Raw genomic sequence first — 22,813 nt, 5'->3', positions numbered from 1 at the left:
GTTTGTATTACACTGAGTACCCTAGAGTCACCATAACTGTTCGCTTCATTCTTCAGATCCTAATTTCAGTATAAAACCTTGAATATCTGCTGCCAGTTGGGGTATAGAAAAAGTGGCTAAAAGGATTAGTTGTTTGAGAACAGGAAAGCTTTATGTATGCTCATAAGAGGCAGGTTAATACCTCTTCCCAGATAATTTTCAGCTAAACTCAGAGAGATGTTCTTGTTTTTTCCAGGTTACCTGTAAGGACTGGAGCAATCTGGCAAGCAAAAACTACATAATCCTGAATATGTCAGACAACATCGACTGTGTGAGTAGCTTACTTTTTTATTTACATTATTTACTAAATTTCTGATCTATCGTTAAAGCTAAATCAAGGTAGTTCATAAAATTATAACACAATAAAACAATAAGTTCTTGGTACTAGCATCTCTGCATGATTTTCTGTGCAATACTGTGCATGTTTAATTGAAATAAGTCCCATTAAAATCAGGGGGGGCTTTCTCTCAAGTAAGAATGCATAGGACTGAAGGCTTAGATTTTCAGGTGTTACTGAGGCAGCATAGGATCCTGTCATGTGTAAATGGCAAATACATTACCTTGGCAATACACCTATCAATGAGTGTTTTGAAAGTTAATCTGGATTGAGTTTTGTCTCTGAAAAGATGTGTGGATTTTGGTAAACAGACCATGTTTCATAATTTTTAAAAGGCACATCAGGAATTTCTTATCTACACCTTTTGAATTCATTTCAATTTTATTTATGACATTCTTTCTTTTGCATGGCAATAGAATATTCTGTAACTTTTAAAGACCCTAGAAGCCCCATGGATCTCATTGTGTGGAATCACAAGGGATTTAGCAATGCGCTGTAGAATTAACTTGTATATATAAAGTTCTGAATGTCTTTTTTTAAGAGGAGAAGGAGAAAAAGAAGAGGAGGCAGGCCTGGTTCTTGTAGCTGTGAAAAATGCTTGAATATATTTGTGCTTGTTTGGCCTAAACTATCTCTGCTTGTAGAGACTGTGGCTGTACTGCTTGATTAATTTATCAGTATCTTACTAGCTCATCCTATATACTAATAATATACCCAATTCTCTTAGTGCCCATCTTCATACAGTCAAAAATACACCATTCATGTACAAAATGGAGAAGTGCTACAGAAATTTTGCAAAAATCCAGAGCAAAAAAAGCCCTTATACTAGGGAACTCCTCAGAACTGCCCAATGAGTATCAGGCATGCTCAGAGGCAAGGAATACTGGAAAACAGTTCACATGGAAAATAAGAGGAACTGGGGAATGAATAGTGCTGGAGCCTCATGTGGCACCCATGAAACTATCCATTCCCTGTCCCATTCAAAAAATATTTTAAATAAAAACCATGTAAAATGTTGTGGCAGGCTTCTTTCTCTTTCTAGCCCAGGCTGTGTGGCAGTAATTATTTACTAGCCCATTCTGTATAGGAGCCATTTTGTGACAGTGCCCAGAACAATTTCTCAAGTTCTGAAATGTGCCCACAGATTCAAAAAGCTCAGGGAGTCCTAAAATAGAATATCTTGAAGGAAAGCATAGCTTGCTGGCTAAAACTTTGTACAGGATCATTCTACACTGCAGTGTTATGTTCTGCTTGTTATATAAAAAAATCCTACCCACCTCAATTATCTATAATAACAAAGGGGCTTCTCTCTTTCTGCGCAGCTCATATGATGGAGAAAAAGTGTTTTCCTGTCAGGTAGCACTTTTTCCTCTCTTGCTACTAAACTGAAGAATTCTGGTGTTACTGGACTCAGCCAGACAACAGCAAGAGTAAGCCCGTTTGGACCCCAGACCCTGAGTCAAAAGGACCCTGAGACGAGACTTAGAGCCAAAAGCAGTTTTATTCTAGTGCACTTTAGAATAAATGGAGACAGAGGGGAATAGACTTCCCAAATCAGTCTCCATAGTACAGAAAACATACATTATATACCCTAGATCACAGACAAAAGGTTTGGATACATGGTAGATACATTCACATATTGTTGACACCTTCTGTTATTTCTTGGAAGGAATCCTGTATTCTCCCAAGGACTTCCTTCCCATATGTCTGCTAATAAAGGAACGCTTGCGTCCATATATGCCCTCCCGCCCCTTGAGATCAGCAACAGATGCCCTTCTCCGGGAACCCTCTGTGAATGATATTAGGAGGCTGAGTACCTGGAGGAGGGCTTTCTCCACAGTGGCGCCCCACCTATGGAATGTGCTCCCCAGAGAGGTCCGCCTGGCACCGTCATTATTTGTTTTTCGGCGCCAGGCTAAGACCTTTTTATTTAAAACTTATTTTAAGTGTTAATTTATTATGTAGAATTGTTAAAAAATTTTAAGCCGAGATGCACCAGGTTTTAATATTTTTATTGTATAATTTTTGTATGATTTTGTTTGTTTTTGTTGTGAGCCGCCCCTAGGCTTTGTTGCGATGGGGGTGGCATAGAAATGTTTTAAATAAAATAAATAAAAATAAATAAATAATAATCTTTCAACCATTCACACCAGCCTTGTGTTTCTACACCTACTGTAATTCATAATGTATTTTGCTACTTTTGAAATTCATGGTGCCTGAAAGTGATTTTTGGCACCATGAGTTCTCTGCAGTTGCCTCTTCTTTGGGATTTTGCTGACTTGTCACAGGAGTTCACACAGGGTTCATCGCTCTTATTCTCCCCACTCCCTCCTGGACAGGAACTGGAACATGGCTGCTGTGCTGTTGCAATGTGGCCTTCCTTAGGCTAACTTCTACTAGGGGCTTTTGGGGTGTTAATATTGGTAACACAGGAAAGGTTAGTTTGAACTCTGATCTATTGTACAGCCATAAGAGAAGATCTTTCCAAGGGATTTTATTATTCCTGTCACAATTCTAGTGATGTAGTCCAAGGACTATCCCCTAAAGTGACTTTGCACTCTGTCACCTCATTCCCCTTCTGCCAAGTGGCCTATCTTGTGCTAATACAAGTATGTACCAGCCAGTGTTCATAATCTTTGCCTTGTGAAATGAGGTGCTGATGGGCCTTTGTGACTCAGGCCTGACTTCTCCTTGTCTTTCTCAATTAGGCCTGTGCTTGCCCAGAGAGCTTGAGGTTGCCATAGCAACCAGCAGTGCTAGCACATATTAATAATCTGGGTGGCCTTTAGGTTGGCACGGCAACTGAACAAGAATAGAAAGGCAAAAGTGGGAGAGGTGCTGCCAAGCAATGTGCAACGTATCAGAAGAAGAGGACTATCTCTATTTGACCTGCAGTCTGAGGAGAGCTGCTGAGGCACTTGGCCTATTAAAATCATGTATTAGTATTTGAGATTTTCCTTTCTCCCAAAGCTCAGTGGGGATATACATGGACATTCTTTGGCCAAATCCTTACCCCTATACCTTCAAACATTGCACACTTCCAAACTGCTCCCTTAATCGCTGCAGCTCCAGTAGTAATACTTTGTTTTCCTTTTACTGAAAGTTTTAAGTTACATCAAAGATGAAAGCTTGTTTGTTTCTGCTTTAAATTTTGAAGTGACATTTATCCCATTTTTCTATGAAGACCTGTTATTCAAAAATTCTTCATACAGAAGTGCCAGATATTCAAATAACTAGTACTTATTAAGTGAATTAAGAGTGGGGTGGGGGTGAGGAATTAGGACCATGAAGCTGGTAGTAAATAGCAAGTAAATGTGAGTTTTGATAATGACAGTAACTAGGATGTTAAAAAAATACTAGGGAGCACATGATTTTGGAAAGTTGAGGTTTGGAGAAGAAAATAGGAACGGAGAAAGTGGGTAATTTGTACAGTGTCATTGCTGCTCTCCAGAGATTTGATCCTTGTAGGTCCCTTTCCCTGACAGCCTGCATTCACAGGCATTTTAAATTAAACATTGCATTCTGGTGGAAGCAGGGCTTTTTTTTGTCATAGAACACACTGGAACAGCATTCTGGCACCTTTTTTTCAATGGATTTTACGAAGTGATTTTGAAGGAGTAGCAGATCAGCAGCAAACATCATTAACACAATAGTGCCTGCAGGCTGCTATTGTGTCTGCTATCTGCTATCTGATAGTGAGAGATTGGTGTGTGTGCTTACTGCTGGTGGGGATGTGAGTTCCGGACCCTTTTTTTTTTTTTTTTTTTACAAAAAAAGCACTGGGTGGAAGCATATATTCTTGGGATCCATGGGCTTGTGTTTAAGAAAGTGACACACATTTGATGTTGCAGGAGGAGTTCCGCATGGAGAGAGGCCTCCAGTTGCTGGCACTGGTGGAGGATGCTTTCTCCAGGTATGAAAATGGATTCCAGGCCCAGTGGTTGATCTCCCTAAGCAAACCCAATGAGAACGACAAACATCTGCTGATGACTTTGGCAGGAGAACATGGTGAGTTTGTTTGGAAAAGAAGAAGGGGAGGGGGTCCTACAAAGAGAGTTGAAGGGTGTTTGACCCACCTTCTGATGACTTCAGTTATTGCCTGTGAGGAGAAATCTTCTCTCATTCTGTACATCATATTGTTTCTTCCTTAATATGCATTGCCACAAGATGTATATAGTGACTGCCTCTCAGTAATTACTACATTGATCCCCTTTTATTGTCTCACATGGTTTTTCCCATCCTTCTGTATTATAATCTGACCTAAACAGCTCTATGTAGCTTTGATCTCCTCTGTTCCAGCTGATGTCACCACTGTCACACCAAGCAAAATGTTTCTGGAAAAGTCTAGGTCCAGTGGACATGGCACAATGGTGACTCTGAATGAAATCCCACAGTGGGTAGAAAAGGGGAAAAGTCTCTCTGCCTCCCAGGTCATGCTGGTTGCTATTCCTGTTGTTCAGTCTAGGACTTTCCTTTCATTCAATCTGTTACCTTCCTGAAGACATGTACAGAGATACCAACCCAATATAGCTGTCATTTGGTCTTAAAAGCTCCAGTCCCAGTGGCAAGAATGCCTGTGTACAGTTGTGCTGTCACTCCATCTGAGATTATTCAGTCCTGGGGTTGGCAACAGAGGGGTTTTTTTTCTGGTACCCTTGTACAGGAGGAGGTGAGCAGAAAAATCCTGGTGTCTGAAGAAATTCATTAGTGCAGTTGTTTGTCCCTCCCACACAGGCTCAATGGAATCAGCTTTTTTTCTTATCTAGTGGTTTCTTACATGCTCACTTTGGTATACCATGACAGACCTTGTAATCTGAACTAATTGTACATCCATTGTCCATTCTGAAGCATATACCTGGGCAGTCCCCTTCCTTGAACCATGCAGAGCTTTCCATATGCTGGGGAAAGTGATAGCAGAATGTTATGATGGACACTACTGTTTTAGTATTCCTTATTTTTAAATGGTTTATATATTTTTATATCACTCAATAGCTGAGGCTCTCTAGGAGGTTAACAAAAGTTAAAATTAAAGAACCCACACACACACACACACACATTTAAAAGAACAAAACCATAATATTAATTCCAGTTGCTATAATTCAGCACAGAAGAATAGCAGTGGTACAGAATAAAGAGGTATACCTATACAAAATAGGTACCAGCTACACCTCTTTGAAAAGTTCATTCCAAAACCAGAGTGCCACAAGCAGAAAAACTTTCCTCCTGGTAGCTACCCACCTCACTTCCTGTGAAAGGGGCTCCCCCACAGATGTCTTAGGCTTGGGTTGGTACATATGGGAGGAGGCGATCCATCAGATAACCTGGCCCAAGTCATTTAGGGCTTTAAATGTTAGTACTAGCAATTTGAATTGGGCCCAGACATCAACTGGCAACCAGTGTAGCTGGAAGAGGACGGTCTTAATACATTCTTGTGAGCCAGTCCCCACTGACAGTCTTGCTGCCCTGTTTTGGATCAGTTGACATCTCCAGACCATTTTCAAAGGCAGCTCCATGTACAGCACATTGCAGTAATTCAAACAAAAGTAGGGATAAGTGTAGCTAGGGTCTATCCAGGTTGGGTCATAGTTGGTATGTCAACTGAAGCTGATAAAAGGTGCTCCTTACCACAGAGTCCACTTCTGTCTCTGGATCCAGGAGCACCCCCAAATAACAAACCTTGTCCTTTAGGGGGAGTGCAACCCCATCCAGAGCAGGTTGAATATTACCCAATTGGTCAGATGAACCACTCACTAACAGTACCTCTGTCTTGGCCCTCATACAATCCATTACCATGCTCAGACACTGATTCAGTGTGGCCACTGCCTCACGGGTTTGATGAAAAAGAGAGGTAGAGCTGAGTGTCATCCACATATTTGTGGTACCTCAGCACATACCTCAGAGAATTCTCAGGGACAGGCCTGGAATGGTCCCATTTGGTTTCTGAATACAATTTTTTTGTTTTTCATGTTCAACTACGAGACTCTAGGGTTAAATCTAGACATTTACAAATGGTAAAAAGTACCATAAAAGTATATTGCAAGTAATTGTTAAAAGAATTAGGCTCCTGATACGGTGATTTTCTGCATAGTTGGCATAAATGAATATGCTTTTCCAGTCAAGTAGATTGATACTATGTTTTCTGTTCTGTATAGATGAGTTCAGTAGTAAAAGCATTTTTAATAATCAAAATGAAAAAAATAGTTTGCAGTTCTAGCAGTAACCATTCAGTTCATTGTCTGCCAGAACTAGGGCTCTGGGCCCCAATATTCACACTGACAAATGATTTTCACTGTGGGTACAGTGGTACAGCTTCTTCCTATTTGGGAAAACAGAGGTCAACGGCAATCCAGTGGTATATCCTTCAATTTCACTTTAGTACACAGATTTTTGAAGATCTGTGAAGTTCTTACAAGCATAACAAATTATGATTAAGGTCTGTTGGCAGATTTTTCAGTGGAAAAAGTCTGAATCAGATTTGAAGTAAAAGAGCACTGGCATTTTAGATTTCTTGTTTCTTGAAATGTATTCCTTGCCTTCACTTGCCCTTGCTAGCAGCCATCATACCTGCCTTTGTATTCTAAAATAAGCTACTCTACAGAGAAAGTGGTGTCCTATGTTGCTTTATTCTTATACTGAAAATTTTTAACATAGATGTAATACTTCTTCATTCCTTGCAAATCAACTAAAGAAGAGTGCTCTCTGTGCAATGTGTTTCTTTTCCTAGGGGTTGTTCCAACAAATGATGTTCTCCTGGCGCTAGGTGGCATACGTAGGAGCCTAACTGAGGTAAGACCTTGTTCCATTGCACAAGAGACAATGCAACTAAATTGGCCACCTTGAAAACTAGCCCAGCTGGGCTCAGAGCCCAGAATAGAGAAACTGATGGCACAGCAATTTACAGCAGAATTCCCTTCTTTCTTCTCTGGTAACTGCTGAATCATCTAATCTCTATTTTCATTAGCTGAGACTGGTTCCATGGATTGTCTTCTGTAGGAGTATTGCTGCAAACTACTATTATAGTCTCTTGGGAGCTTGCATGTCCTTGCTGAAGAGCATGGAGAAATGAATAAGTGACTATGTATGTGTCACACCAAGATCTGTTGAAATTTCTGCAGATACTGCCTATGGTCCTTTTAAGCCACTCTGAACAGAGATTGCATCCCTATTCACTCTGCATTGACTTCATGCTCTGTGAAACAGCTGAGCTTTCCCATTCTGTCTTTCTGGTGCTCTAACTGGTGAGGAAGCTCTTCATGCTTCTCTTGTTCCCTGTTCAAATGAGAAAAATGACCTTTCAGTTTCCTTGGGCTTGCCTGGTACTCAGCCAAGCATATTATAGGGAAAATTTAACGCTCTTTGGGGCTTGAATCCCTTGTTACCAAAGCTTAGAAACTAGCCAAGGACCTTTCTGAATAACCACCGAATGCCTACCTCAAGCACTGTGCAATATTCTTACCTGAATTTTCAGTGACATCAGAGTGATGTCTGTGTGTTTGTATAAAAGAATGTCGTTGTAATAGGATAGCTATGCTGCTAATTGCATCATCATGACCACCACCACATTCATTTATATCCTGCCTTTTTCCCCTCTTGTGAGGAATTCAGGGTGGCCTACATAGCTCCATTTTATCCTGAGAGCCTATGACTGGCCCAAAGTCACCTAGCAAACTTCATGCCATTGTGGAGACTAGAACCGCCATATTGTACTGGCTTTATGAAAATAAACTAGCTTGATAATACTCTGTTGTATAAAGCAAGGGATAGCCCACTTTTAAAAGACCTGAACAAAATCTTACACAAAGTGCACAAAACAAAGACAAAATATTTCAGACATGAAGAGAGACTTTTGTAATACTTGCCACACATTGAATCACAAATGATATCCAATTGATACCTCTGACTTTCTACATGATAATTACAATAAGAAAGAACACAATCCAGAGGATTTCACTTTGACAGACAGAAATAACAATACTAAATAGCAGACTGCTTGGAAAATGTGGCATGCTACTGCTGCTGGAAATGTCTGTAGTAAAGACAATGCAGAGCTAGAGATCACCCAGAGACCTCTTAGAATTCACTACAGGTGAGATCTATTAGTCTGTTCAGTGAAGAAAAAGAGGAGGAGTCGGAGTCAAGATGCACAACAAGAAGAATTGGGCCCATTTGAGCAGCTCCGTTGAACTTCAACAAGGGAGCTGGCAGTTTGAAATTCTATTCTGGTTGCTCAAGGGACCAATTTTGTTTAAGCCAGTCAGCCAAGAATGCTCTTTAGAGCAAAATTGGCAGATGAAATCTGAAAACCTCCCCAAGGATGATCCATTGTGGTGGCCTTTAGCTTTACTCTCTAGTTGTATCGTCTCAAGGTTTTTCCCCATCCCCATATTAATGAAAGTTGTTTCTTATTAGGGGCAGAGTACATTTGATTTTCAATTGAAAATCTGCAACTGATCGTTTATTGATATGCCTCTAGATCCTTAAAATCCAAACTTACTTGGAATGATTTTTTCACATAGTCTTAAACCTCTTGGTTTAGAAATTAAACCAAGTATTGCCTCTACTTCTTTTATCAATATAATGTGCATGTACTCATCTACTATGGTTCCCTCCTGGTTTCTAACTCTTTTGAGTAGCCTTTCCTCCTACAAAACTCTGCTTCTATTCCCCAACATGCACATTTTGCATTTGCTGCCCTCATCAATGGCCAGCACTCAGTCCAAGAATAAATTTTTAATACTAGAACTGAATGTCAAGCATATCTCCTTGTAAAATAAAATAACATGAAACAAAATGAAATTATTTTTGTTCCAGTTTTTCTGAAGTGTCACTGGCCAGGGAAATGATTATTGCAGTATTTCTATTGCATTCTGACGTCATTTTCAGGGGTAAAATTTTAATGCAGTTGCTCTTATCTTAAAACAGTGTAACCACCATTTTACACTAAAATGCTTCAAAGGGTTTAAAAATGGCACTTTCCCCATTTGTCCTTGCATGCATTGATTCATCTCCCTTACCCACTCACTAAAGAAACAAAGGGCTGTGGTTCTTCCTGATCTCTCCCTCCTCGCCTTCTTTCATCTCTCACATGTGTGCTATTTATGGCAAGGCTTCATTGCCCCAAGCACAATATAATCTAGACTGTAGCATCTTGATCCGTGTTAAATCAGAGAAACTAATCAGTAAGATCTATCTTTGGTGATTAGTGACATCCAACAGTGGATATTATTGCTTTTTTGTATTTGACACCCATTTTTTCCTGATATAGATAAAAATTCCAGGTAAATGTTAATCTTATATTTTTACTTCTCTCCTTTAAGTAGGGACTGGATAGAACATGCCCACCTTGATACCCACTAGATGAGTTGGAGTATAACTCCATAATTCCCAGACAGCATTGCCAGAGCACTAGGCTGGAGAAGGCTCCTATAATCTAATTAGGCCAGGGTAGGGTAGGGGACATAAACTCTGCTGGTATGCCAGTGGCATATCAGCGGAATCCTATGTATCCTCAGCTCAGGATAAGTGGGAAAAGAAAAATGTTCAGCACAGAAGATGCAAAAATGCTGCAACAAAGACAGACAACCATCTGGTTAACATTCCTGGAAATACTACTAAAACTTACCTGTCAAGGACTGTGAAAGACTATGACCACATTTAGCCCACAGACCCTGTATCACCTTACACATATTTATCCATGCACACCCCACAGACAATGACACCAGAGAGGTCTGTCTGTCAGTTCCAGTTGCAGAACCAGCAGTGATCCCTTTATACCCAGTCCTGAGTTTTCCCTACAGATGTTCATGTCTCATGAAGCTTACAACCACTATTTTGTAGCAAAATACACAGGGAAGAAGAAGAACACATACAACACAGAATCATCATAACTCCCTAGGCAGAAGGCCTTCAGAGAACCTGCACAGACTGTGGATGAAGTTTCAAGACCCACTGAGGAAGAGTTGAGGACATGCAAAAGGGGGAGCCACAGACATGCTGTCAGTACCAACTTGCATTAGTCAATTGCAGAGCACAGAGGGTTGGAAAACACGACATAGTGTTGGAATAGCAATGGCAAGAGATGACATTAATAGAGAATTTTACCAAAGGGTTAATCTATTCTTAGAGTGTTAAAGATATAATAGCAGGGGTCACCCAGGATGCAGAGCTAATCAGCTTCCCTGGATCCATGTAGATAATACAGCCTACTAACAAGGCAAAGCCAAATTGCTTCTTTAATCAGGGCCTCTTGTACAGAAAAAGTTGAGTTCTTATTTCAGTGTGTTTCTGTGCGCCTTTTACAACCTAGTAAGTTTGCTTTGCCAAGCTTCCATTTTAGGGATTCAGTTACTTATCCACCCATGCTAGCATGCAGGTGTTTGAATTGCACTACAGGCAGAAAGGAATATTGTGCCACTCATCTTTATCATATGTAACAAAAAATGAGTCATGTCAAGAACAAAAGAAAGGGTGCTCCATGACCTGAATTCATGTTACAAGCGTCATAGAGCAGTCCCTTGACATCTTCACACCCTTACTGATTGTTTTATCCTGACTCCAGCAGCATCTCGCTTCTGCAGTGAGGTCTGCCACCGCAGAGGAGCCGCTGCCCCTAAGCTGATCAAGAGCTCTGCTTACCCTCTTTTGTGTCACGTCCAGAGGCCAGCACAAGTGAGATCATACTAATCTCTTGGCCAGTGTAACTGTGCCAGTGGAGCATTCCACTTACTTATCTGCCATTTTGCAAGCAAAGCAGGGCTTCTGCCAAGTCCTGTATTGCCTTGTGGAACTTTATAGGGCTGTGGTCCTCTAACTAGAGTGTTACCTACCTACCTATCTACTTATTTACCATATTTATATGCTAGCCCATAACACAAATTCTCTGGAATGCAGAGAGTATAGCAGTATAAAATGCTAAAAACAATTTAAACTAAAATACAGATTTCAAGTAAGAACCCTAGATTAAAAATCATACATTATTTTAAAAGTTTTGAAAGAGAACTTCAATATGACACCAGTTGACCCTCTTTGGGAAAGCCATTCTATAACTTATGAAAAGGTCCTCTCCTTGCTGGCTGCTAGTTTTGGCAGGGATACTTTGAAGAAAATCTTAAGGTTTGCTATGTACTTATAGAATTTTTTTCCAGATTTAGGATAACTTGGCACCTTGTGGTGAGTTTGTTTGGAGTATCCTTAGTTGCCTAAAGAATAGTTCTGCAAGAACTGGAAGATTTCATACTCCTATACACACACACACACACACACACACACACACACACACACAGAAGTTAAGCCTGGCAAAATATGCATATCTTTGGGCAATATCTTGGTCAGCAGTCAGTCTTACTGTTTGCATTTCACTTCTACATCTGTATTCCTAGATTGGAATCCAGAACTATACAACTACATCAAGTTGCCAGTCGCGTCCTAGCCAAAGCCACAGTGATTATGGGAAGCTCTTTGTGGTGTTAGTCATTATTGGCTCCATCTGTGTTATCATCATTATAATGGGACTGATCTACAACTGCTGGCAGAGGCGCCTTCCCAAGATGAAGAATATGGTGAGTCCCTATATGGTGTAGCACTTGAACTCTTACTTATCAGAGGACCGAGAGTAATTGTGGAGAGTGCTTCCTGACTGCTTGTCTTCATTCCCACTGCCATATTTATTTACCTTTTTATTCTTCCTCTTTTCCCCTTTACTTCTCTTACAGTCACATGGTGAAGAGTTACGATTTGTTGAGAATGGATGCCATGACAATCCCACCTTGGATGTAGCCAGTGATAGCCAATCAGAAATGCAAGAAAAGAAGCCAAGTGTAAATGGTGGTGGAGCCGTTAATGGACCAGAGAGCTGGAATGTTCTCATCAACAAGCGGGCGGGTGAAGAGGGAGAGGTATTTGAGGAGGATACACACCTTTAAAAGAGAAGACCACATACCTGAATACACTCCTTCTTGACTTATGGGCCATATGGTGAGGGTGGCTCCTCAGGAAATTATTTTTCAGGTTTGGAATAGATCTGCCCATCATGGTCCTGAGGCACCATCACAGTCCTGGAGCCAGAAGGGTAACCCTGTGCAGAGGGATGGGGGGTGGGGAGTGTTTGTGTGTTGCTGTCAGTAGCGCCAATGCTTTAATTACTTTTAAATGCACTCGCTCTAGTTCTTTGGTAGAAGTGGAGAATGGCCAGGTCTGGAAAATGAATGGTAATCAATGCTTATTGTTGCAATATTGAAGTTTACTACAATATTCATCATGGAGACAGTAGGCCAGTTTCATACAGTAAGAGCTCTGTTCACAATCTGTCTCAGGTGCAATAGAAGTAATGTGGTAAAACTCTGCATATTTCTTACCTAAGCTTGTGGTGTGGTTTATTAAGACAGTCTTGCAATTTGGCACCCATTCTGTTGGCCAGTATGAGAAACTGAACCTTACAGTGAGTGGCTTGATGGACTTTCTACTCAAGCTGCCACGTGGAACATAAATATGACTGAGCAAATGTATCTTTTTGTGGGCTGAGATTTTTTTTAAACTTCTCTGTAAGGTTGTGTTTAGGCAAGCAAATATATTGTATACAGGTACCAGATATTTAATAGTGTCCTAATTCCAGTTACTAAATGATAGGTTGCATTATCCCCTTACCTTTGCAGTAGAAGCTCCTTTTGAGGATCTAAAACTCTTCATGGAAATAGCATAATTTGACCTGGCCCTGAACTGATCTAGGCTGGTTGGTCTGAATTGAGAGGACTGCTTTCCTAATAAAGAATGAATTTCTGATATCACCTGAATAAGACCTCCTGAACACCTAGAGAAGTCTAGATAGGGGGAAAAAATGAGCCTGGAAGGTCATGGTCATTTCAGTTACTGTACTTATTATAACAGTAAGAGTGATTACTGCTTCTAATCTTGAATGAATCAGATGGAAAACCCCACACCTGTTTGTGTACCTGTAAATTTTGATTTAACTCCAGCTTGCTAGAGTTAGTATATTGTTTAGCTCCTTAATACACTTGAGATCAGATTTAGATCCTTGAGCTCCCTTATTAATGCTTTTTTGACATGACTTGGACAAGCCAAAATTTTCCAGGCTTCTCTGGAGGCTATTTATTAAGAAGCACTTACATATACAGAATATTCAGTTCTGCTGATTGGTCTGAGATAGTTTCCCCAGAATGCTACCCCATCACACACATCCCATGGTTTGTGTCACTTTGAAAAACAAGAACACTTGCTTAATGATTGCATATCTAGCTGAACTGTAAGTTCCCATTAATACTTGCTTTTGAAGAGAATCATTACACATAAAAGATTTGTGTATAATTAATAAGGACTGACAGTGAGTTGTAACTAAAATCTGTTGGCATCTAATCTGTAGCTCACTCTGAGCACTGAAATCTGATCTCCACAAGACACAAAGCAATCTTGTCAGCACAGTTTAATTTCATATATAAATATAGAAGTACTGCATAAATGTCACCTTTAGACAGTGTTGTAAAGACATGTGTTTTTTTTTTAAATTGCACTTATGTAAAGTAAATAATTTCCTAGCAAAATTTCAGTTGCTTTAGTCAACTTATATGAACATTTCAGGATCGCATTTTCCTTCCTATGGGGAAACATAGGCCATTTGAACTATCCCTGATATATGCTATTTTTCCACAACCTTCCTTGTTCATTTGCTTTATTGAGTGAAGCTTACTCCATTCCTGCTTTTTTCATCTGTATAGGTTATGGGGAGCTGTTAGTCTCAATCTTCTTTGCAGTAGTTCTTTACTTGCTTAGTTTTTTAAAAATGCAGCCATATTCCATTTCCATCATTCTGTTTATCTCCTAACTTTGTTTTAGTATTCAGTTTGATTATTAATTGCTCCATTACCAAATCATTATATAGAATGTGTGTTGCTACTATGCAACAAATAGCCTTTCATCTTTGGGTAGAACATGGACATTGAAATGACCCTGTTCTATATTAATTATGGAGGCAGAATGTACAATTAAGCAAAAGGATAAAATTATGGGAAGGGGGGTAGCCTAGCAGTAAAGCATCTGCTTTGCATGCAGAAGGTCCAGGTTCAGTCCCCTCTTTCACCAGGTAGGGCTTGGAAAGGCCTGAAAGAGTGCTGTCAGTGAGTGCCAACAGTACTGGCCACATCAACCAGTGGTCTGACACTGTATAAGGCAGCGTCGATGTTCCTATTTTTCATGGACATATCTTGTACATACACAAACTTTCACAGTGAAAAAGACACTAACTCCAGTTTGTATTCCATATAACGAATAAATCAGATACAGGAAACTTACTCATAATGCTTTCAAGGCTGCCAGTGAATGTTAAAGTGGCCAAAGTAAGTCTGTATAAATATAATTCACCCAAAAGATAATAGGGTGTCATTTTTTAATTCTCAAATTTGCTCCTTCACATAGCCTTTTCTGTGCTTAACCTGTGGCCTTTCTTGTTCATCTTGCAGACGAGTGGGGAATCAAAATAAGCATCAGTGCAAATGCTGTGTGGCTTTGCGGATTGAATATACTGAAGTTAGGATCAAATAAGGCTCTTGAATAAGGTAGAGGCAGTGGAAATAAACTATACTTCTGTATCCCCAACTATTAATAACTAATTGACTGCATTTCCAGAGCTCTCTCCTTTCTTTTTATTTCTTTCTCTCTTGTGGACTTTGTACTTCTGGTAAATCATTCTGTTCTTTCTTGGAGAGTCCTTTGTCATCACACAGACATCACTTTGCATCCTCCTCTCGTTTCTCTAGTTTGCAGCTGTGTTTGCCTTTAGGATTAGAATGCACCCATTTTATGAATGCCAAATTGGAATCTCACTGACCCAAACCTACTTGCATGCGTCATAGTGTTCTACTACTATTATAATGCTCAGAAATAGAATTCATTTCACACTTCTAAGCCAGAGCATGTTTAGGGACAAGGGCGGGTGGGCAGGCCTCATATATACATATATATACACACACACACATACTTTCTAGAAGCTTTTGTGTCCACATAGTTGCTGTATATTTCATTAAAAGTTAGGGCCATTATTCACAAAATGGCCACCACAGGCACTTTGGTTTAAATTACGCCTGATGGTGGATGTTCATGAGGGATCATCTTCATGTCATGCTAATATATATTTATTTGTGAAAAACTGTGATGGCATGGCATAAATCTCCTGATCTATGTTCAATTGCTTCATGCAGACAACTTGACAAGTGAAGACAATTATTACAAGAGGAGATTTAAAGTGGTTTTCATATGGTTGCCATTGGGTGTGCTCCAACTTGCTTTAGTAATACAATGTGTTGGCTATTTAATTCAGAACTTTCTAATAACGTTACATGCACAGCAGTAAAACCATCCTGACTACCATATCCTTTAATTAATTTGGATTAAGTTATAGTTATAGCATTAAATAATTTATTGATAATGTACTGGCTTCTCTAACTCAAGTTTATACACCAACAAAACACAGAGATGGCAAGGGAGAAAGTGAGCAGTTTATAAAATAAAGTACAGTTTATAGATTATACACATGGACAGATTAACCCTAATCATTAAACCGTTAAGACTGTTTATCACATGAAAAAACCATTGTGTGATGATGATTCCCAGACATTTTCAGTGGTGATATTTGTATTTAACAATAATGTGTGTGCATGGTTGTTAACTGACCATCTGGAGATGCATCTTCAAGGAAGCCATTTTTCACAAAATAGATTCTCATGTCTTAAATTCTTAACTGTCATATTAGTAAACAGGTTTTGTGCTTATTCTGCTTTTTTAAAAATTTAACATCTGACCATGTAATAGCCAAATCAATTTCTTCTAAATAGGCAGGCAGATGAAAGGAAATTAAAGGGGTCTTTAGCAACCAGTACAATCAATCTTTGAAAACCTTTGTCTTGAATGAACAAGAAATTTTGGGTATGATCAAATCAATGTTTTATCTTATGTCTCTTTATTTGTCTATCTATACTTTGAATGAAAATTGAAAAATTGATTGGAGATCTGTTACACTTGTGTAGTTTTTAAAAAACTGTGTTGTTGTTAATTTGATCAATAAGAATTAGCATTAAGGGTACTTCCAGATGAGGTTTTTGTCATAAAACCACTGTCAGTGATTCATAGAATTCTATAGAAGGTCCAGATGACATTAGATTCCTTTGATAACCAGCCTCTGTTTTCCTACCATTCAGGTTTTTTTCTTTCCACAAAATATATATATTAAGGATGAAAAGAGAAAATAGCTGTACAATTTATTTTGACTGGTAGATCTATGAGCTTTCCAGCTGGAAGCACCCCCTGTCTAAATTATCAACCTTGCAAGCACTGAAGGGACACAATTTTCTCTCTGGCAAAATGCATTTATGAGGCCATCTTTGCCATATATGTTGAGGTACACTGACCTCTGGTGGTACCTGTGAAGAACAGGCTCATGGAAAACTAATGGATTTGTCCCTCATTACCACCACCCTGCATAGCCCCCTAAAAATACCATGGTTTAAATACCAACAGTTAATTGACAAAAATTGATCATTTTGTAGTGTTTATCATTTTAAAGCCACTTGCAGAAGAAAAGTAATGGAATAAAAGACAAGGTAGGGACTGGATTCTGCCAGTGTATGGGAAAGCTGTTTTGTTATTATCAGGGAAGTCTACTTGTTTGAAAACTAGGTTGCTGAGTTTAGCAGTATATTGTTCCTGGCAAGTTGTATCCAACAGTGAAATAAATATAGAATCAGTACATTTCTGGAATGAATAAATAAATGTGGAAAAATACATTTCTGGTGGATAGGGGCTTCAGTAATGAAAGAAGAAGGGAAAAAACTGGTGCTTTGAGAATAGGAAAGATCAAGTATATTCCAAGTGAATGGAAGAAAACAGAATAACACTTCTGAAGTATGACTTGTGGGTAATGTGATGATAGAGTTGGAATAGTTGATCAAATGATTACTTTTTTCTTACCTTGAATTCTCAGTAGACTTGTAATGTTTCACTGTATCACTAATTGTATGAAAAAGTAGTTACATGTTTAATTGTTACAGATATAAAATTACCAGCTTCTTTTGCGGGTGTGACAGTGTGCAAGGTTTTGAACAATGCAAAATTCTTAAGGCACAGTCCTATGCATGTTTAGAGTTGCAAGCCCTGCAATTCCCATGCTTGGAACTATTGGATTTTTCCCTTCTAAGCACGCATAGGATTTTACACTTAAACAATTAGACCAATAATCTCAGAAGACTTGCTGCAACTGCTTTCTGATTTAACTGACAGCCATGCTAAATAGAAAACTAAACTCTAAGTCTTCTGTGTTCACCATTTAAACTCAATTTTTTGGATATGCCAGGTCTAGGTTTCCTTACAAGGAGACTATTGAATAAATTGAAGAACTTAACAATGTGTTTTCAATCAGCAGAGTAATCGGCAAGGTGCCTATCAACTGGAATAGACTTTCAGTGAAGGTTGCTGGTTTGAGCAAGATGTCCAAAGAGGGATTGGGCTAGTGTCCAGATTATATACTTGTTAATAGCAAGATAATAGGTTATATCTGTTATATCTAACAGTACTGACACACAGGGTTCTCATAATAAGCTGGTTCTAACAAAAACAAAGTGCAAGCTTCTCACCTTAGCAAATTTAGCTGTAGCTAAGCAGCCTACTAATAAGCAAGGTTACAGGGAGGGCTGGCAGATTCCCTCAGGCATCACATCTAGTTGAAATGTAAGCTAGTTAGATACTGGAATGGAGAGCTTGTTATTATCTCTGACAGCAAACACCTGCTTGGTGTTTCCTATGAGGCTGAGTGTATCGTGATGTCCATCTTCCCTAGGCAAGATGAAGAATACTGATATCCGGGACATATGCTAACATAGCTAACTCCTAATGGCAGTTTGAGCTTCCAAATATATAACAGGCAAACCATGGTTTAGACAGTGTGTCTGTTCTTGTTTCCCATCTGCTCCACATGCAGCTTTTAAAGCTCACAAGCTCGTTCCTGTCTATAATAGAGCTCCTGTCTAGGGAAAGAAAAATGGCCTTAAGTGGTTTGTTAGCAAAGTCAGACATGAAGGCAAACTGCATTCAGCACAAAATCCAGTTAACAAACCAGCTTCCCAAGGTTGTTTAATATACAGCCCATCACAAGCCATGATTTGTTAACCGTTTTCAGTCATACCCCAAATTAGCATTATGTATGAGTACTGCTGTATTTCAAAGCATTGCACTTGAAATCTGCTGTTGTTTACCGTCTTGTCAACAGCAATGTGCCCTGATGGCAAAAGAAGCTGCTCACAGTTATACTTGGCACTGAAGAAGAAAACTAAGAGCCAAACCCAAATTCCTCTAAGATGAATATGAATATATTTTAGTTTTCTTTAGATTAAAACATAACACCTACATATCTTGACACTCTTTCAGATGTATGACTGCTTGTCTGATTGCATCTTCTAAGATTCTTTTATTCACTTTCCACATACATATATGTAAGATTTATTCTTTGTCACTAAATATGGTGGTTTCAATTTCAGCAAATTCTCAATTATGGCATTATTGCTTTAAAACTTTTTAAAGTACATACTTGGTGGGGTAGGAAGATGCCTAGTGGGTCAGGTAATATTGCATTTTATGAATTGGATCCAATAGGCTTACTGAAATAGGTCCATTCTAAATATGATTAAGATATAGTAAAGTCTAATATCAAAAGCCATTGTAAGGCCTTTGAGATGTTCTTATTTGGCTTCTGTACCTTCTGTACTAACTTCTCAATGGGATTTTCCTTGACAAAAGCCCATCTTGATCATTGGATGCTAGTGACATTCACAAAAATCTTTCTCTTCCTGACTTTTGTCAGACTTGGGTTCCCCCCCCACCGCAACTTTTTTGGAAATGGGGGTTAACTTGTAAGGTAGTTAAATGATATGAACAAATATGTTAAAAGCATCCAGATGGCTCAGTTCAGCCTGTTCTTAAACTAGCTTAGTGGTGTTCTGCAGTTAATCAAATTTCTCCTAAGGGCCAGTGTTCTTGAAGATCCATTTCCAGCATGACAAATTATCCAGGAGAAATAATATATGAGCTGGAACACAGTGCAACACCTTCAGCCATCTGAAGCTGTGGAACAGAATATGAACTGTTTCTACCTCCACCTTCTCCCCTTTCAATCCTACGACCTACCTTCTCTTCAGTATCCTGCTCTGAAGGATGTGTTACGAGAACAAGGCATTGGTATGGAAGTGGTCCTGGGGAATGCAGAGCAGTTGGACTAGCAGCGCTCTGGGGAGGGCCATGTTGACCACTCTCCTGCTGCAGCAGGAAAGCTCCAGGCATGACACCTCCAAGAGCCTACCCATCTACTGCCTTGTTCCAATGGATCTTCACAGTAAACCCTTGAGTACCCAGTGCTCTGAGCCCTGTTTTGCTGCAGTTTTTGCCACAAGGAGAGTGGTCAGTGCTCATTTGCAGAGTGGCATTGCACCTATGCATTACTCAGATTGAGGCCAATGGCAGGCAGTGATACCTGTTCTGGAATGCTCCAACAGCTGCTTTCCTGCTGCCTTTTTTTCTGCAACAGGACCATGGCCAGCAGAGATTTTTGAAGTTGTTACCTGCCCTATGCTCACTTTAGGAGGCACAGAGCACCAGCGGCATCAGAACCTACACACTCCCAGCAACAGGACACACAGAATCCACTGCCCTTCCAGATGTGCCCATGAGGCAGGTTCACCCCGCCTCGTGGAAGGGCCAGCCCTGTGTAGGATATCCCACATAAAGTGACCAGTCCTTACAAAAAGTCTTAAGAAAGTTAAGCCTGTGACTGGTCTATACCAGTTCAGACTGCTGGTGGGGACATGATGGAATGGCTTCCCATGGTAGGAAAAACAAAAACAACCCCTGCACCCCTCCCTATACATAAAAGACAGGTCAAAAAGTGGACTTTTAGAACATTTGCCCCAGATATTAGTATTCCACAAGCTAAACTTTTATTTTTAACGTCATTCCCTACCTGCAGTCCAACATAAAGCCTGAATTCACATAATGACTCACAGGCACCTTCCTGAGAATGCAAGTCATAACCGCAGCTTATTGTACTATCTGAACACAATGGTGATGAGTTACGTGTGGGTTAAATAACCCTCACATAACTCTAAAACATGCCACAGGTTCTGTGAGCATGTTTAACCATTGTGTAAGTCACCCCTGCTGGTTTTGGATGACATTTTGAGTATTTTAAACAGCAGCCTATTCACACCTCAGCCCACCATAGATTAAATAAGCAACAGTGGGCTGTTTGAACATGCAAACAGCCCATAGGCTTACTACCTCAGCCGCAGTTGGTGAGAACTAGACTTTATGGTATTTCTATGTAGGAAAAAAATATTTACATGTACACACTACCATATGTAAACAGCATATACATCTATTTTACCTTGTATACACTAGTTTGGGAAGTTACGGCCAGACAGCTTTCTGGAGCACTGCATGTACATGCAATGAAGCAGGTGTCCTTTTCAAACATATGATCATAGGCACTTTTCTTAAATTTGAGTAATGCTGTGGAAAGTAAAACTAAACTAAAAGTGAGGAGAAATAATATCATCTGCCAGTACTCTGTCTTGCACCAGGTTTGGCCAAAAGGACACCACCAAACCAAGGTATGTCTAGGATTGCTGCATGTTGGTGAAGAAGGACCATAGGGAAGAAGAAAGAGGATTACATACAGCTTCACGGGCCACTGTTCTTAACTAATATTCTGGTCCAAGAAATGCGTAGAACACAAGAAGGAACATTTGGCAACTGTCAGTCTTTATTGTGGCTATCTCATTCTTTGAAAACTATTGGCTTAGAAGACTTGAGTGATCTAATTTAGTGTCTGGTGCAAAAACTTAGTCTCTATTGATTGATCCAGCAACCAGAGGAATCATGTGCATAAATTGCTGCAAAGATGCCTCACAGCAGGGCTTTGCCTTGGATATTGACATCTCATGAATCACTGATGAAAATAAAGCATTCTCCCTACCCCACCCCCATGCACATGCAATAAAAATGTTCTCATCTGAAAACCACAGATGTGGAGGAATCTATTAGTCTTGTCCTTTTGTTACATGCTTGTGATGATAACACTGCTGTTAACCTTACTATCCTAGTTCTTAGCTATGTATATTGTACAGATGATGAGAATGGAGAGGATCTCCAGACTACTGCAGTGATTCCTAAATGGTGGTCCAGAGTATAACTGGGCTATGGCAATGGGGTGGGGGAGGTTAGCAAAGAACCAGAAAAAAATGAATGTAAAGGCTTGGGAAGAAATTTGTAAATTGGAATCATTTTATTGGGATGAACTCATGATGATTGAGGCTGCAAACCTATAGTTAATAGGGAATAAATTAAATTGAATATAGATTTGCTTTTGAAGATTGCACTGTTAGTTTAAAACATTTGGGAAATACTGCATGATTGCTTCCTTCTCATCTGAGTCTTATTTTTCTAAACAGACATTGGCCTTCATTTGGAAAGTTTCCTTAATATACTACTTTTCTCAGTGGAAGTTTTACACACTGCAAAATGTGATGGTTCTATCTGTCATTTCACTTGCCAGCATACATTCCCTAGTCACCTGTAGCACTTTTTGAAATAAAGTTTCTGGTTGAAACACAGAGTATTCCTGTGTCTGTTCCTGCCTCACCCCCATTAAACTTACATTCCTGGATAATGCTGAGTTTGAATAAATGGAACATTATATTCAGTGTATGCAATATTGGATAATATATGACATGTGTGCATAAATATGACAGTCAGTTTTGGTGTTGGAACTTGGTAGCACACATAGAAACAAACTGAAATTATTCAAGGGAGCAAGAGAATATCAGAACCTGGCATTCATCGCTAAAGATTTATCCGGCCATCCCCAGAATGCAGAAAAGTATTAGCCCTGCGAGGCAAATAAGGCTGAGATAAAGCAAGTCCACAAGGGGTAGGTTAACATGACATGAGAAGCCATGATGAAATCTTGCCATTGTGGGTCTGTTGTGTCACCTGGATCCAGAGCCAGAGTTCCTGCATGTTAGGATTAGTTTTCTGAAACCACAGTGTGAATCCTCAATCTGCTCTAAAGTTTCTATGGTTTCCATTTATATATATTGTTCTCACCTAGCTAGTAACAGAAACGTCATTGCTTACTTTATTCCCATTAGCCAAGTGATGTGTCCATCTTCCCTCTTTTGGAAAAGAAAGCAACATGAAGAAAGGAGGAGGAAGAATGGAATCATGACAAAACTGTGTTTTCGCTTAATGGGGATTGGGACAATTGAGACAAATATACTCAGGCAAGGGACAAGGGAACCTGCCTTAAGACCACAGTGGACTAATCAAGAGGAAGCTGCTGCAGTCCATATTCAAAAATAGGGAATGTATTTCACATGTAGGGTCCACCAG

General features: G+C 39.6%; 1 protein-coding gene across 1 annotated transcript in view; it reads left to right on the top strand.

Moving 5' to 3' along the window:
- The window catches only part of PODXL2 (podocalyxin like 2), a 64,577-nt gene extending 42,539 nt beyond the window's left edge, over positions 1 to 22,038 (top strand). Inside the window, exons 4-8 of the mRNA XM_044451412.1 lie at positions 236 to 310; positions 4,228 to 4,384; positions 7,101 to 7,162; positions 11,755 to 11,934; positions 12,088 to 22,038. Coding sequence (XP_044307347.1) covers positions 236 to 310; positions 4,228 to 4,384; positions 7,101 to 7,162; positions 11,755 to 11,934; positions 12,088 to 12,297 — 684 coding nt within the window. The 3' untranslated portion in view covers positions 12,298 to 22,038. The remainder of the gene's footprint in view (positions 1 to 235; positions 311 to 4,227; positions 4,385 to 7,100; positions 7,163 to 11,754; positions 11,935 to 12,087) is intronic.
- The last annotated feature ends 775 nt before the right edge of the window (positions 22,039 to 22,813 follow it).

This window comes from Varanus komodoensis, unplaced genomic scaffold (genome assembly GCF_004798865.1).
Source record: "Varanus komodoensis strain SLA01 unplaced genomic scaffold, ASM479886v1 scaffold6_2, whole genome shotgun sequence".
NCBI classification, from domain to species: domain Eukaryota; kingdom Metazoa; phylum Chordata; class Lepidosauria; order Squamata; family Varanidae; genus Varanus; species Varanus komodoensis.
The sequence above is the reverse complement of the archived record's forward strand: the minus strand, read 5'-3'. Positions and strand labels throughout refer to the sequence as shown.